This window comes from Oncorhynchus nerka, linkage group LG15 (genome assembly GCF_034236695.1).
Source record: "Oncorhynchus nerka isolate Pitt River linkage group LG15, Oner_Uvic_2.0, whole genome shotgun sequence".
NCBI classification, from domain to species: Eukaryota; Metazoa; Chordata; class Actinopteri; order Salmoniformes; family Salmonidae; genus Oncorhynchus; species Oncorhynchus nerka.
In genome coordinates, this window is record NC_088410.1 from 3731480 (window position 1) to 3750196 (window position 18717).

Sequence of the window (18717 nt, forward strand, 5' to 3'; positions counted from 1 at the left end):
ATTCATAGCCATGGTTGTCAACTGTACTACAGAAATGGATCGGAGGTCACAGGAGGTTGTTGGGGGGCTGCGACAGAGAAGTACTCTGGATTGCGAGGATTTACTTGCAGAACAGTTCCAGGTGGTGTTGAGTGGTAGTGTTCCGTCCTCCCAGACCGTTGGCCTGGAGTACGATTAAATAGGGTTAAATAGTGGAATGGGTTAATAGTTGTCAGGGAAACTTTCCTTTTACACAATTTGTGTTACCGAATCGAGAATTGAATGTTGGTTGGCCGTGAATGGCCTCACACACCAGTACAGCAGGTGGCGGTATACGCACCTTAAACCCGGATGAGCGCCGCCAACCAAATCCTAAAGAAGAAGAAGTCAACCACCTCGGTATCTTGCTAGGCAACAAAGCTGAAACATTGGTGCTCTTCAGACGCTTTCGGTGATTATTAGCCGCTGTGTTTTAAACTCATTTTTGTCGTCTAGTTAGTTACTACCCCTTTCGTTTAAATATTCCGTTGTTAGTCATCTAGCTAGCTGGTTAAGTTAGGGCTAGTATTAGACGAGTTGCTAATGCTAACTAGCTAGCAAGTTAGCATCCCCGACCATGAACTCACTAAGCTACTCCACCCATGAGGAGGTCTGCTGGACGGAGAAAGAAACTCTGGTGAAAGAGGAGGAGGAAGAGAAATATGTTACAATACAAAAACAAGTGGAGGGTGAGGCTGTTACCGTGAAAGAAGAAGAGAAAGACGTTTCAGTGAAAGGAGAGGAAGACTCGTTCAGAGTGAAAGAGGAAGAGGATGTTACAGTAAAAGAGGAGGATGTTACTGAAGAGATGGAGAATGCCGTTTTGGAATGAAGAAGGATGGGGGGAGGTGACTGTTACTGTGAAGGAAGAGGAGGAAGACTATGCCGTTTTTGGAAGGAAGGAGGGGGAGGTGACTGCTACTGTGAAGGAAGAGGAGGAAGACTATGCCGTTTTTGGAATGAAGGAGGGGAGGTGACTGCTACTGTGAAGGAAGAGGAAGAAGCGTTCAGAGTGAAAGAGGAGGAGGATGTTACTCTGAAGGAGGAGAATGCAGTTTTTGGAATGAAGGAGGAGGGGGAGGTGACTGTTTCAGCAAAAGAAGAGGAAGAAGCGTTCAGAGTGAAAGAGGAGGAGGATGTTACTCTGAAGGAGGAGAAAGAGGAGAATGCCGTTTTTGGAGTGGAGGAGGAGGGGGAGATTACTGTCTCATTGGAGGAGGAGGAGGAGGAGGAGAAAGAAGAAGAAGAAGAGACGACAGGAGATCTGATTAACAACGGTAAGTACTGTCTTAACAGGGGCAAAAACTCTGCAGTTGTTGAACTATATGTGTGGTTAGGAATTATTAATGCTACAGATTGTCATCAACCAACAAAATGTTAATGGATAAAATGCTCTATGGATAAAATGCTCTATGGATAAAATGCTTCCCATTTCTTATATTTTCCCCAACATTTTTAATCATCACTGAATATCTCTTCCTGTAGTGCTTTGCTCATTCTCTACCCTCGACATCCCATGAGAGCATGCAACCGAAAGGTGCAGGAGGGTACCCTAGTGGCCCCACCCCAACCCCCTATAACCACCATAAGGCCCCCCCCCCTATAACCACCATAAGGCCCCACCCCCTATAACCACCATAAGGCCCCACCCCAACCCCCCACCAGGCCCCCCCCTATAACCACCATAAGGCCCCAACCCCACCCCCTATAACCACCATAAGGCCCCACCCCCAACCCCTATAACCACCATAAGGCTCCACCCCCTATAACCACCATAAGGCCCCACCCCCACCCCCTATAACCACCATAATGCCCCACCCCCACCCCTATAACCACCATATAACCCCACCCCACCCCTATAACCACAATAAAGCCCCACCCCCTATAACCACCATAAGGCCCCACCCCCTATAACCACCATAAGGCCCCACCCCCTATAACCACCATAAGGCCCCACCCCTATAACCACCATAAGGCCCACCCCCCACCCCCTATAACCACCATAAGGCCCCACCCCTATAACCACCATAAGGCCCCACCCCTATAACCACCATAAGGCCCCCTATAACCACCATAAGGCCCCACCCCCACCCCCTATAACCACCATAAGACCCCACCCCCACCCCCTATAACCACCATAAGGCCAATAAGAGAACCCGTGGTTATACACTGGGTGGTGGTGGTGTATCATCTTGACTTGGACTGAAATAGGCTCCTGTACTGTTTTATATTTAAGGTGCAGGAACAATACAATACTTTCAAACTAATATTTTTTTATAAGAGGTGCAGGAACTCAAGCGATAGGACATTTTTAGGTGCCGGTACTCAGTTCTGGTGAGCTCCTGCCCAAATCAAGCAGTGAAGAGAAACCAGTGTGTTATTGTCGACAACACAGCAATGGGCCGTTCTTTAAACATGACGTGAAGCTGAGTTCTGGGAAACGTCTCTAGAGAGTCTGTTATTATTCACAATAACATGGGTTTGACTCCTTTATTAACCCATCCTGGTCATGAAACGTCTCTAGAGAGTCTGTTATTATTCACAATAACATGGGGTTTGACTGCTTTATTTATTTCGTAAAATGGTTACATGTTAAAAAGTTGTTATTTTTTATGTTATTTTAATCTTTATTTAACTAGGCAAGTCAGCTAAGGACAAATTCTTATTTACAATTACGGCCTACCCCAGCCAAACCCTAACCCAGATTGTGTAGCATCTAATATACTGGGTGGTGGTGGTGGTGGTGTAGCATCTATATACTGGGTGGTGGTGGTGGTGTATCATCTATATACTGGGTGGTGGTGGTGGTGTAGCATCTATATACTGGGTGGTGGTGGTGGTGTATCATCTATATACTGGGTGGTGGTGGTGTGTAGCATCTATATACTGGGTGGTGGTGGTGGTGTATCATCTATATACTGGGTGGTGGTGGTGTGTATCATCTATATACTGGGTGGTGGTGGTGGTGGTGTAGCATCTATATACTGGGTGGTGGTGTATCATCTATATACTGGGTGGTGGTGGTGGTGTCATCTATATACTGGGTGGTGGTGGTGGTGTATCATCTATATACTGGGTGGTGGTGGTGGTGTATCATCTATATACTGGGTGGTGGTGGTGGTGTATCATCTATATACTGGGTGGTGGTGGTGGTGTATCATCTATATACTGGGTGGTGGTGGTGGTGTATCATCTATATACTGGGTGGTGGTGGTGGTGTATCATCTATATACTGTGGTGGTGGTGGTGTATCATCTATATACTGGGTGGTGGTGGTGGTGGTGTATCATCTATATACTGGGTGGTGGTGGTGGTGGTGTATCATCTATATACTGGGTGGTGGTGGTGTATCATCTATATACTGGGTGGTGGTGGTGGTGTATCATCTATATACTGGGTGGTGGTGGTGGTGTATCATCTATATACTGGGTGGTGGTGGTGTGTACCATCTATATACTGGGTGGTGGTGGTGGTGTATCATCTATATACTGGGTGGTGGTGGTGTGTAGCATCTATATACTGGGTGGTGGTGGTGGTGTATCATCTATATACTGGGTGGTGGTGGTGGTGTATCATCTATATACTGGGTGGTGGTGGTGTGTATCATCTATATACTGGGTGGTGGTGGTGGTGGTGTAGCATCTATATACTGGGTGGTGGTGGTGGTGTATCATCTATATACTGGGTGGTGTGGTGGTGTATCATCTATATACTGGGTGGTGGTGGTGGTGTATCATCTATATACTGGGTGGTGGTGGTGTATCATCTATATACTGGGTGGTGGTGGTGTATCATCTATATACTGGGTGGTGGTGGTGTATCATCTATATACTGGTGGTGGTGGTGGTGGTGTATCATCTATATACTGGGTGGTGGTGGTGGTGTATCATCTATATACTGGGTGGTGGTGGTGGTGTATCATCTATATACTGGGTGGTGGTGGTGGTGTATCATCTATATACTGGGTGGTGGTGGTGTATCATCTATATACTGGGTGGTGGTGGTGTATCATCTATATACTGGGTGGTGGTGGTGGTGTATCATCTATATACTGGGTGGTGGTGGTGTATCATCTATATACTGGGTGGTGGTGGTGTATCATCTATATACTGGGTGGTGGTGGTGTATCATCTATATACTGGGTGGTGGTGGTGGTGTATCATCTATATACTGGGTGGTGGTGGTGGTGTATCATCTATATACTGGGTGGTGGTGGTGGTGGTGTATCATCTATATACTGGGTGGTGGTGGTGGTGGTGGTGGTGGTGTATCATCTATATACTGGGTGGTGGTGGTGGTGGTGTATCATCTATATACTGGGTGGTGGTGGTGGTGTATCATCTATATACTGGGTGGTGGTGGTGTATCATCTATATACTGGGTGGTGGGTGGTGGTGGTGTATCATCTATATACTGGGTGGTGGTGGTGGTGGGTGGTGGTGGTGTATCATCTATATACTGGGTGGTGGTGGTGTATCATCTATATACTGGGTGGTGGTGGTGTATCATCTATATACTGGGTGGTGGTGGTTCATCTATATACTGGGTCATCTATATACTGGGGGTGGTGGTGGTGGTGTAGCATCTATACACTGGGTGGTGGTGTAGCATCTATATACTGGGTGGTGGTGGTGGTGGTGTATCATCTATATACTGGGTGGTGGTGTATCATCTATATACTGGCTGGTGGTGTAGCATCTATATACTGGGTGGTGGTGTAGCATCTATATACTGGGTGGTGGTGGTGTGTAGCATCTATATACTGGGTGGTGGTGGTGGTGTATCATCTATATACTGGGTGGTGGTGGTGGGTGGTGGTGGTGGTGGTGTAGCATCTATATACTGGGTGGTGGGTGGTGGTGGTGTAGCATCTATATACTGGGTGGTGGTGGTGTAGCATCTATATACTGGGTGGTGGTGGTGGTGGTGGTGGTGGTGGTGTAGCATCTATATACTGGGTGGTGGTGGTGTAGCATCTATATACTGGGTGGTGGTGGTGTATCATCTATATACTGGGTGGTGGTGGTGGTGGTGGTGTAGCATCTATATACTGGGTGGTGGTGGTGGTGGTGTATCATCTATATACTGGGTGGTGGTGGTGGTGGTGTATCATCTATATACTGGGTGGTGGTGTAGCATCTATATACTGGGTGGTGGTGGTGTGTAGCATCTATATACTGGGTGGTGGTGGTGGTAGTATCATCTATATACTGGGTGGTGGTGGTGGTGTATCATCTATATACTGGGTGGTGGTGTAGCATCTATATACTGGGTGGTGGTGGTGTAGCATCTATATACTGGGTGGTGGTGGTGTAGCATCTATATACTGGGTGGTGGTGGTGTAGCATCTATATACTGGGTGGGTGGTGGTGGTGGTGGTGTAGCATCTATATACTGGGTGGTGGTGGTGTAGCATCTATATACTGGGTGGGTGGTGGTGGTGTATCATCTATATACTGGGTGGTGGGGTGGTGGTGGTGGTGTAGCATCTATATACTGGTGGTGGTGGTGGTGGTGGTGGTGGTGGTGGTGGTGGTGTAGCATCTATATACTGGGTGGTGGTGGTGTAGCATCTATATACTGGGTGGTGGTGGTGGTGGTGGTGGTGTAGCATCTATATACTGGGTGGTGGTGGTGTAGCATCTATATACTGGGTGGTGGTGGTGTAGCATCTATATACTGGGTGGTGGTGGTGGTGTACCATCTATATACTGGGTGGTGGTGGTGGTGTATCATCTATATACTGGGTGGTGGTGGTGGTGTATCATCTATATACTGGGTGGTGGTGGTGGTGGTGTATCATCTATATACTGGGTGGTGGTGGTGTATCATCTATATACTGGGTGGTGGTGGTGTATCATCTATATACTGGGTGGTGGTGGTGTATCATCTATATACTGGGTGGTGGTGGTGTAGCATCTATATACTGGGTGGTGGTGGTGGTGTATCATCTATCATCCTGGTCATGTTAACAACCCATCCTGGTGTTGTTAACAACCCATCCTGGTCATGTTAACAACCCATCCTGGTCATGTTAACAACCCATCCTGGTCATGTTAACAACCCATCCTGGTCATGTTAACAACCCATCCTGGTCATGTTAACACCCCATCCTGGTCATGTTAAAAACCCATCCTGGTCATGTTATTAACCCATCCTGGTCATGTTATTAACCCATCCTGGTCATGCTAACAACCCATCCTGGTCATGTTAACAACCCATCCTGGTCATGTTAACACCCCATCCTGGTCATGTTAACACCCCATCCTGGTCATGTTAACAACCCATCCTGGTCATGTTAACAACCCATTTTGGGCATATTGACAACCCATACGGGTCATGTTATCAAACCATCCTGGTCATGTTAACCCATCCTGGTCATGTTAACAACCCATCCTGGTCATGTTAACAACCCATCCTGGTCATGTTAACACCCATCCTGGTCATGCTAACAACCCATCCTGGTCATGTTAACAACCCATCCTGGTCATGTAATCAACCCATCCTGGTCATGTTAACACCCCATCCTGGTCATGTTAAAAACCCATCCTGGTTATGTTAACACCCCATCCTGGTTATGTTAACACCCCATCCTGGTTATGTTAACACCCCATCCTGGTTATGTTAACACCCCATCCTGGTTATGTTAACACCCCATCCTGGTTATGTTAACACCCCATCCTGGTCATGTAATCAACCCATCCTGGTTGTAATCATGGTCATGTTATTACCCATCCTGGTCATGTTAACAACCCATCCTGGTCATGTTAACAACCCATCCTGGTCATGTTAACAACCCATCCTGGTCATGTTAACAACCCATCCTGGTCATGTTAACAACCCATCCTGGTCATGTTAACACCCCATCCTGGTCATGTTAACAACCCATCCTGGTCATGTTATTAACCCATCCTGGTCATGTTATTAACCCATCCTGGTCATGCTAACAACCCATCCTGGTCATGTTAACAACCCATCCTGGTCATGTTAACACCCCATCCTGGTCATGTTAACACCCCATCCTGGTCACCCCCATTGGTCACCCCATCCTGGTCATGTTAACAACCCATCCTGGTCATGTCATGTTAACAACCCATTTTGGGCATATTGACAACCCATCCTGGTCATGTTATCAAACCATCCTGGTCATGTTAACCCATCCTGGTCATGTTAACAACCCATCCTGGTCATGTTAACAACCTGGTCATCCTGGTCATGTTAACAACCCATCCTGGTCATGTTAAACCCAACCCATCCTGTCATCCTGGTCATGTTAACCCATCCTGGTCATGTTAACACCCCATCCTGGTCATGTTAAAAACCCATCCTGGTCATGTTAACACCCCATCCTGGTTATGTTAACACCCCATCCTGGTTATGTTAACACCCCATCCTGGTTATGTTAACACCCCATCCTGGTTATGTTAACACCCCATCCTGGTTATGTTAACACCCCATCCTGGTCATGTAATCAACCCATCTTGGTCATGTTATTACCCCATCCTGGTCATGTTAACACCCCATCCTGGTCATGTTAACACCCCATCCTGGTCATGTTAACACCCCATCCTGGTCATGTTAACACCCCATCCTGGTCATGTTAACAACCCATCCTGGTCATGTTAACAACCCATTTTGGGCATATTGACAACCCATTTGGGCATAGTTACAACCCATCCTGGTCATGTTCAAACCATCCTGGTCAAACCATCCTGGTCATGTTAACCCATCCTGGTCATGTTAACAACCCATCCTGGTCATGTTAACAACCCATCCTGGTCATGTTAACACCCATCCTGGTCATGCTAACAACCCATCCTGGTCATGTTATCAAACCATCCTGGTCATGTTAACCCATCCTGGTCATGTTAACAACCCATCCTGGTCATGTTAACAACCCATCCTGGTCATGTTAACACCCATCCTGGTCATGCTAACAACCCATCCTGGTCATGTTAACAACCCATCCTGGTCATGTAATCAACCCATCCTGGTCATGTTAACACCCCATCCTGGTCATGTTAACAACCCATCCTGGTCATGTTAACACCCCATCCTGGTTATGTTAACACCCCATCCTGGTTATGTTAACACCCCATCCTGGTTATGTTAACACCCCATCCTGGTTATGTTAACACCCCATCCTGGTTATGTTAACACCCCATCCTGGTCATGTAATCAACCCATCTTGGTTAACAACCCATCCTGGTGCATGTTATTACACCCCATCCTGGTCATGTTAACACCCCATCCTGGTCATGTTAACACCCCATCCTGGTCATGTTAACACCCCATCCTGGTCATGTTAACACCCCATCCTGGTCATGTTAACACCCCATCCTGGTCATGTTAACAACCCATCCTGGTCATGTTAACAACCCATTTTGGTCATGTTAACAACCCATTTTGGGCATATTGACAACCCATACGGGTCATGTTATCAAACCATCCTGGTCATGTTAACCCATCCTGGTCATGTTAACAACCCATCCTGGTCATGTTAACCCATCCTGGTCATGTAATCAACCCATCTTGGTCATGTTATTAACCCATCCTGGTCATGTTATTAACCCATCCTGGTCATGTTGACACCCCATCCTGGTCATGTTAACACCCCATCCTGGTCCCTGGTTATGAACCCATCCTGGTCATGTTCACACCCCATCCTGGTCATGTTCACACCCCATCCTGGTCATGTTCACACCCCATCCTGGTCATGTTAACACCCCATCCTGGTCATGTTAACAACCCATCCTGGTCATGTTAACACCCCATCCTGGTCATGTTTACCCATCTTGGTCATGTTAACACCCCATCTTGGTCATGTTAACACCCCATCCTGGTCATGTTAACACCCATCTTGGTCATGTTAACACCCCATCTTGGTCATGTTAACACCCCATCTTGGTCATGTTAACACCCCATCTTGGTCATGTTAACACCCCATCTTGGTCATGTTAACACCCCATCTTGGTCATGTTAACACCCCATCTTGGTCATGTTAACACCCCATCTTGGTCATGTTAACACCCCATCTTGGTCATGTGTCATGTTCACACCCCATCCTGGTCATGTTCACACCCCATCCTGGTCATGTTCACACCCCATCCTGGTCATGTTCACACCCCATCCTGGTCATGTTAACACCCCATCTTGGTCATGTAATCAACCCATCCTGGTCATATTAACACCCCATCCTGGTCATATTAACATCCCATCCTGGTCATATTAACAACCCATCCTGGTCATATTAACACCCCATCCTGGTTATGAACCCATCCTGGTTATTAACCCATCCTGGTCATGTTAACAACCCATCCTGGTCATGTTAACACCCCATCCTGGTCATGTTAACACCCCATCCTGGTCATGTTAACACCCCATCCTGGTCATGTTAACACCCCATCCTGGTCATGTTAACACCCCATCCTGGTCATGTTAACACCCCATCCTGGTCATGTTAACACCCCATCCTGGTCATGTTAACAACCCATTTTGGTCATGTTAACAACCCATCCTGGTCATGTTAACAACCCATTTTGGTCATGTTAACAACCCATTTTGGTCATGTTAACACCCCATCCTGGTCATGTTAACACCCCATCCTGGTCATGTTAACACCCCATCCTGGTCATGTTAACACCCCATCCTGGTCATGTTAACAACCCATCCTGGTCATGTTAACACCCCATCCTGGTCATGTTAACACCCCATCCTGGTCATGTTAACACCCCATCCTGGTCATGTTAACACCCCATCCTGGTCATGTTAACAACCCATTTGGTCATGTTAACAACCCATCCTGGTCATGTTATTAACCCATCCTGTTCATGTTATTAACCCATCCTGGTCATGTTAACACCCCATCCTGGTCATGTTAACACCCCATCCTGGTCATGTTAACACCCCATCCTGGTCATGTTAACACCCCATCCTGGTCATGTTCACACCCCATCCTGGTCATGTTAACACCCCATCCTGGTCATGTTCACACCCCATCCTGGTCATGTTCACACCCCATCCTGGTCATGTTCACACCCCATCCTGGTCATGTTTACCCATCTTGGTCATGTTAACACCCCATCTTGGTCATGTTAACACCCCATCTTGGTCATGTTAACACCCCATCCTGGTCATGTTAACACCCCATCCTGGTCATGTTAACACCCCATCCTGGTCATGTTAACACCCCATCCTGGTCATGTTAACACCCCATCCTGGTCATGTTAACACCCCATCCTGGTCATGTTAACACCCCATCCTGGTCATGTTAACACCCCATCCTGGTCATGTTAACACCCCATCTTGGTCATGTTAACACCCCATCTTGGTCATGTTAACACCCCATCTTGGTCATGTTAACACCCCATCTTGGTCATGTTAACACCCCATCTTGGTCATGTTAACACCCCATCTTGGTCATGTTAACACCCCATCTTGGTCATGTTAACACCCCATCTTGGTCATGTTAACACCCCATCTTGGTCATGTTAACACCCCATCTTGGTCATGTTAACACCCCATCCTGGTCATGTTAACACCCATCTTGGTCATGTTAACACCCCATCTTGGTCATGTTAACACCCCATCTTGGTCATGTTAACACCCCATCTTGGTCATGTTAACACCCCATCTTGGTCATGTTCACACCCCATCTTGGTCATGTTCACACCCCATCTTGGTCATGTTCACACCCCATCTTGGTCATGTTCACACCCCATCTTGGTCATGTTCACACCCCATCCTGGTCACGTTCACACCCCATCCTGGTCACGTTCACACCCCATTCTGGTCATGTTAACAACCCATCCTTGTTATGAACCCATCCTGGTTATGAACCCATCCTGGTCATGTTAACACCCCATCCTGGTCATGTTAACACCCCATCCTGGTCATGTTAACACCCCATCCTGGTTATGAACCCATCCTGGTTATGAACCCATCCTGGTCATGTTAACACCCCATCTTGGTCATGTTAACACCCCATCTTGGTCATGTTAACACCCCATCTTGGTCATGTTAACATCTCATCTTGGTCATGTTAACAACCCATCTTGGTCATGTTCACACCCCATCCTGGTCATGTTCACACCCCATCCTGGTCATGTTAACACCCCATCCTGGTCATGTTAACACCCCATCCTGGTCATGTTAACACCCCATCCTGGTCATGTTAACACCCCATCCTGGTCATGTTAACACCCCATCCTGGTCATGTTAACACCCCATCCTGGTCATGTTAACACCCCATCCTGGTCATGTTAACACCCCATCCTGGTCATGTTAACACCCCATCCTGGTCATGTTAACAACCCATTTTGGTCATGTTAACAACCCATCCTGGTCATGTTAACAACCCATTTTGGTCATGTTAACACCCCATCCTGGTCATGTTAACACCCCATCCTGGTCATGTTAACACCCCATCCTGGTCATGTTAACACCCCATCCTGGTCATGTTAACAACCCATCCTGGTCATGTTAACACCCCATCCTGGTCATGTTAACACCCCATCCTGGTCATGTTAACAACCCATTTTGGTCATGTTAACAACCCATCCTGGTCATGTTATTAACCCATCCTGTTCATGTTATTAACCCATCCTGGTCATGTTAACACCCCATCCTGGTCATGTTAACACCCCATCCTGGTCATGTTCACACCCCATCCTGGTCATGTTCACACCCCATCCTGGTCATGTTCACACCCCATCCTGGTCATGTTCACACCCCATCCTGGTCATGTTCACACCCCATCCTGGTCATGTTTACCCATCTTGGTCATGTTAACACCCCATCTTGGTCATGTTAACACCCCATCCTGGTCATGTTAACACCCCATCCTGGTCATGTTAACACCCCATCCTGGTCATGTTAACACCCCATCCTGGTCATGTTAACACCCCATCCTGGTCATGTTAACACCCCATCTTGGTCATGTTAACACCCCATCTTGGTCATGTTAACACCCCATCTTGGTCATGTTAACACCCCATCTTGGTCATGTTAACACCCCATCTTGGTCATGTTAACACCCCATCTTGGTCATGTTAACACCCCATCTTGGTCATGTTAACACCCCATCTTGGTCATGTTAACACCCCATCTTGGTCATGTTAACACCCCATCTTGGTCATGTTAACACCCCATCTTGGTCATGTTAACACCCCATCTTGGTCATGTTAACACCCCATCTTGGTCATGTTAACACCCCATCTTGGTCATGTTAACACCCCATCTTGGTCATGTTAACACCCCATCTTGGTCATGTTAACACCCCATCCTGGTCATGTTTACCCATCTTGGTCATGTTAACACCCCATCTTGGTCATGTTAACACCCCATCTTGGTCATGTTAACACCCCATCTTGGTCATGTTAACACCCCATCTTGGTCATGTTAACACCCCATCTTGGTCATGTTCACACCCCATCTTGGTCATGTTCACACCCCATCTTGGTCATGTTCACACCCCATCTTGGTCACGTTCACACCCCATCTTGGTCACGTTCACACCCCATCCTGGTCACGTTCACACCCCATCCTGGTCACGTTCACACCCCATCCTGGTCACGTTCACACCCCATTCTGGTCACGTTAACAACCCATCCTTGTTATGAACCCATCCTGGTTATGAACCCATCCTGGTCATGTTAACACCCCATCCTGGTCATGTTAACACCCCATCCTGGTCATGTTAACACCCCATCCTGGTTATGAACCCATCCTGGTTATGAACCCATCCTGGTCATGTTAACACCCCATCTTGGTCATGTTAACACCCCATCTTGGTCATGTTAACACCCCATCTTGGTCATGTTAACACCCCATCTTGGTCATGTTAACAACCCATCTTGGTCATGTTCACACCCCATCCTGGTCATGTTCACACCCCATCCTGGTCATGTTCACACCCCATCCTGGTCATGTTCACACCCCATCCTGGTCATGTTCACACCCCATCCTGGTCATGTTAACACCCCATCCTGGTCATGTTAACACCCCATCCTGGTCATGTTAACAACCCATCCTGGTCATGTTAACACCCCATCCTGGTTATGTTAACAACCCATCCTGGTTATGAACCCATCCTGGTCATGTTATTAACCCATCGTGGTCATGTTATTAACCCATCCTGTTCATATTAACAACCCATCCTGGTCATGTTAACACCCCATCCTGGTCATGTTATTAACCCATCCTGGTCATGTTAACACCCCATCCTGGTCATGTTAACACCCCATCCTGGTCATGTTAACACCCCATCCTGGTCATGTTAACACCCCATCTTGGTCATGTTAACAACCCATTTTGGTCATGTTAACAACCCATCCTGGTCATGTTAACAACCCATTTTGGTCATATTGACAAGCCATACGGTCATGTTAACACCCCATCCTGGTCATGTTAACACCCCATCCTGGTCATGTTAACACCCCATTCTGGTCATGTTAACACCCCATCCTGGTCATGTTAACAACCCATCCTGGTCATGTTAACAACCCATCCTGGTCATGTTAACACCCCATCCTGGTCATGTTAACACCCCATCCTGGTCACGTTAACACCCCATCCTGGTCATGTTAACAACCCATCCTGGTTATGAACCCATCCTGGTTATGAACCCATCCTGGTCATGTTAACACCCCATCCTGGTCATGTTAACACCCCATCCTGGTCATGTTAACACCCCATCCTGGTCATGTTAACACCCCATCCTGGTCATGTTAACACCCCATCCTGGTCATGTTAACACCCCATCCTGGTCATGTTAACACCCCATCCTGGTCATGTTAACATTTAGCTGAGTTTATGTATGTGTATACAGGACCAGTCAAAAGTTTGGACACACTTACTCATTCAAGGGTTTTTCTCTATTTGTACTATTTTCTACATTGTAGAATAATAGTGAAGACATCACAACAATGAAATAACACATGGAATCATGTTGTAACGAAAAAGGGTTAAACAAAAAAATGTATAAAATAAGCTTTGCACACTCTTGGCATTCTCTCAACCAGTTTCACCCGGGATGTTTTTCCAACCGTCTTAAATGAGTTCCCACATATGCTGAGCATTTGTTGGCTGCTTTTCTTTCACTCTGCGGTCCAACTCATCCTAAACCATCTCACTCGGGTTGATTGTGGAAACCAGGTCATCTGCAGCAGCTCTCCATCACTCTGTAGTCAAAATAAAGAAAAAGCCTGTAATGAGTAGGTATACCCAAACTTTTGACGTTGTACTGTATATTCACAATACCAGTGAAGTGTGGACGTTGTACTGTATATTCACAATACCAGTGAAGTGTGGACGTTGTACTGTATATTCACAATACCAGTGAAGTTTGGACGTTGTACTGTATATTCACAATACCAGTGAAGTTTGGACGTTGTACTGTATATTCACAATACCAGTGAAGTGTGGACGTTGTACTGTATATTCACAATACCAGTGAAGTGTGGACGTTGTACTGTATATTCACAATACCAGTGAAGTGTGGACGTTGTACTGTATATTCACAATACCAGTGAAGTGTGGACGTTGTACTGTATATTCACAATACCAGTGAAGTGTGGACGTTGTACTGTATATTCACAATACCAGTGAAGTTTGGACGTTGTACTGTATATTCACAATACCAGTGAAGTGTGGACGTTGTACTGTATATTCACAATACCAGTGAAGTGTGGACGTTGTACTGTATATTCACAATACCAGTGAAGTGTGGACGTTGTACGTTGTACAATGTATATTCACAATACCAGTGAAGTGTGTATATTCACAATACGTTGTACTGTATATTCACAATACCAGTGAAGTGTGGACGTTGTACTGTATATTCACAATACCAGTGAAGTGTGGACCTTGTATATTCACAATACCAGTGCAATACCAGTGAAGTTTGGACGTTGTACTGTATATTCACAATACCAGTGAAGTGTGGACGTTGTACTGTATATTCACAATACCAGTGAAGTGTGGACGTTGTACTGTATATTCACAATACCAGTGAAGTGTGGACGTTGTACTGTATATTCACAATACCAGTGAAGTGTGGACGTTGTACTGTATATTCACAATACCAGTGAAGTGTGGACCGTTGTACTGTATATTCACAATACCAGTGAAGTGTGGACGTTGTACTGTATATTCACAATACCAGTGAAGTGTGTTGTACTGTATATTCACAATACCAGTGAACTGTATATTCACAATACCAGTGAAGTGTGGACGTTGTACTGTATATTCACAATACCAGTGAAGTGTGGACGTTGTACTGTATATTCACAATACCAGTGAAGTGTGGACGTTGTACTGTATATACACAATACCAGTGAAGTGTGGACCTTGTATATTCACAATACCAGTGAAGTGTGGACGTTGTACTGTATATTCACAATACCAGTGAAGTGTGGACACACCTACTCTTTCCAGAGTGTTTCTAACTAATTTCTAGAATAATATTGAAGCCATTGGTGTTTACATAATAAAGACGCACCGTTCTAGTAACAACCCAACAATTGGTCAAGTAAAGGGAACTAACGCTAGACGACACAGGCGTGTTTAAAACACAATACTAGATTATACAGTCACAATAACAGCATCGCCTTTATTTAAAGTCTCAGACCGTCTCGTACCGTTCTAGTAACAACCCAACAATTGGTCAAGTAAAGGGAACTAACGCTAGACGACACAGGCGTGTTTAAAACACAATACTAGATTATACAGTCACAATAACAGCATCGCCTTAAAGTCTCAGACCGTCTCGTACCGTTCTAGTAACAACCCAACAATTGGTCAAGTAAAGGGAACTAACGCTAGACGACACAGGCGTGTTTAAAACACAATACTAGATTATACAGTCACAATAACAGCATCGCCTTAAAGTCTCAGACCGTCTCGTACCGTTCTAGTAACAACCCAACAATTGGTCAAGTAAAGGGAACTAACGCTAGACGACACAGGCGTGTTTAAAAGAGAGTGGCTAATATACACGATGTAACAGTCATCTCCCCCTCCTCCCCTTTCACATCAAACTGCATCCTCCTCTTCCTCTTCTTTTACTGTAACATCCTCCTCCTCTTTCACTCTGAACGTGCAGGCGTGTTTAAAAGAGAGTGGCTAATATGCACGAAAGCGTCTTTATTGGTTCGTCTATTTTGTCTATCGAGCTACCGAGGTGTCTCACTAACTGTTGCTGCTGTTGAAAGAAGCATTCCGTCTACTACATTATATGTCACACCAGCAGCATCGGCTTAAAGTATCAGACCGCCATCTGTTGACTGGAGTGGGTAACGCAGTTGAGAGAAATTTATATTTTATTTTCAGACAAGTTAAAGCGTGGGAAGAAATTAGAAGAAATTAGGGAAGTTTTTACTCACCAATGTAACAACACTGTGTGGTTGAAGACTTAGTACATTAGTTAGAGTTAGTAACTTAGTTGTGGTCACGATCTGGTTACCTATTAAGAACAAACAGTTATGTTTTTGCGTTATTACGTATTTATTCACTTATTTCCAGGGTATCTTCTAAACTTCCCACAATGCACTATTTCTCAACGTCATACGGATGTAGTCTGTGCTACTGAGTTCATGTCCTAGCAGCCTTTTAAATATGAGGTTGGAAAATATTTAAGAATATATGGGAATATTCTTGCCAAGACGAGGAGAGTTGTAGAAGAAAGTATAATTACAAAGATCACCTGTCTCGTTCAAAAGTCTGTTGAAAGTCTCTCAGAGGAGGACAAATCTGTTCTGTTTGAGCTACAACACAAGTTGGATGATATGTATGAACTGAAAGCAGAGGGAGACTTTGTCAGATCTGGGAAGAAGTGGCTGGACGAGGATGAACCAAATTCATCTTGTTTTTTTTTTCAGGTTAGAAAAAGACCACTCTTAAAAAATAATACAATTCAACAATTAATTATTAATGGTCTCGTCACAGACGATCCCAAATTAGTCTCTAACTTTAGTTCCAACTTCTACAGGAATTTATATAGTTCTAAGTACTGTGAGATTTCCACAACTATTTTTTACTTTACTTTGCCAACCTCCTTGTTTGTTCCGCCCAATATGCTTCATTTGCTCCCACTGTAAACGACACAGATTAACTATGTTGGGTTGGTTCTATATACAGTATCTTTGGTTATACCATAGATACAGTACTAGCCAGATAGGAGCTAACGTTGGCTAGCTAGCTAACCAACCAACTAGCTAACCAATCAACTAGCTAGCAAATCAACTAGCTAGCAAATCAACTAGCTAGCAAATCAACTAGCTAGCTATATTTAGCCAAGGAAGTTTAAATATACACTGCTCAAAAAAAAATTAAGGGAACACTAAAATAACACATCCTAGATCTGAATGAATGAAATATTCTTATTAAATACTTTTTTGCTTTACATAGTTGAATGTGCTGACAACAAAATCACATAAAAATGATCAATGGAAATCAAATTTATCAACCCACGGAGGTCTGGATTTCGAGTCACACTCAAAGTTAAAGTGGAAAACCACACTACAGGCTGATCCAACTTTGATGTAATGTCCTTAAAACAAGTAAAAATGAGGCTCAGTAGTGTGTGTGGCCTTCATGTGCCTGTATGACCTCCCTACAACGCCTGGGCATGCTCCTGATGAGGTGGCGGATGGTCTCCTGAGGGATCTCCTCCCAGACCTGGACTAAAGCATCCGCCAACTCCTGGACAGTCTGTGGTGCAATGTGGCGTTGGTGGATGGAGCGAGACATGATGTCCCAGATGTGCTCAATTGGATTCAGGTCTGGGGAACGGGCGGGCAAGTCCATAGCATCAATGCCTTCCTCTTGCAGGAACTGCTGACACACTCCAGCCACATGAGGTCTAGCATTGTCTTGCATTAGGAGGAACCCAGGGCCAACCGCACCAGCATATGGTCTCACAAGTGGTCTGAGGATCTCATCTCGGTACCTAATGGCAGTCAGGCTACCTCTGGCGAGCACATGGAGGGCTGTGCGGCCCCCCAAAGAAATGCCACCCCACACCATGACTAACCCACCGCCAAACCGGTCATGCTGGAGGATGTTGCAGGCAGCAGAACGTTCTCCACGGCGTCTCCAGACTCCGTCACGTCTGTCACGTGCTCAGTGTGAACCTGCTTTCATCTGTGAAGAGCACAGGGCGCCAGTGGCGAATTTGTCAATCTTGGTGTTCTCTGGCAAATGCCAAACGTCGTGCACGGTGTTGGGCTGTAAGCACAACCCCCACCTGTGGACGTCGGGCCCTCATACCACCCTCATGGAGTCTGTGTCTGACCGTTTGAGCAGACACATGCACATTTGTGGCCTGCTGGAGGTCATTTTGCAGGGCTCTGGCAGTGCTCCTCCTTGCACAAAGGCGGAGGTAGCAGTCCTGCTGCTGGGTTGTTGCCCTCCTACGGTCTCCTCCACGTCTCCTGATGTACTGGCCTGTCTCCTGGTAGTGCCTCCATGCTCTGGACACTACGCTGACAGACAGAGCAAACCTTCTTGCCAAAGCTCGCATTGATGTGCCATCCTGGATGAGCTGCACTACCTGAGCCACTTGTGTGGGTTGTAGACTCCGTCTCATGCTACCACTAGAGTGAATTTTTTTGAGCAGTGTATATACAGTGTATATACATTATCTACAGAGGTATAATGTATTTTCCATACATTTCTATTGAATAATAAATCACCAGAATA

The 18717-nt window shown here is 45.8% G+C and overlaps 1 protein-coding gene across 2 annotated transcripts in view; it reads left to right on the forward strand.

Annotated features, from left to right (window-relative positions):
- The first annotated feature begins 865 nt into the window (after positions 1-865).
- LOC135559968 (zinc finger protein 239-like) overlaps positions 866-18717 on the forward strand; it is a 31263-nt gene continuing 13411 nt past the window's right edge. For both annotated transcript variants that reach the window (XM_065000878.1, XM_065000879.1), the window contains exon 1: positions 866-1295. In XM_065000878.1, coding sequence (XP_064856950.1) covers positions 1082-1295 — 214 coding nt within the window. In that variant the 5' untranslated portion in view covers positions 866-1081. The remainder of the gene's footprint in view (positions 1296-18717) is intronic.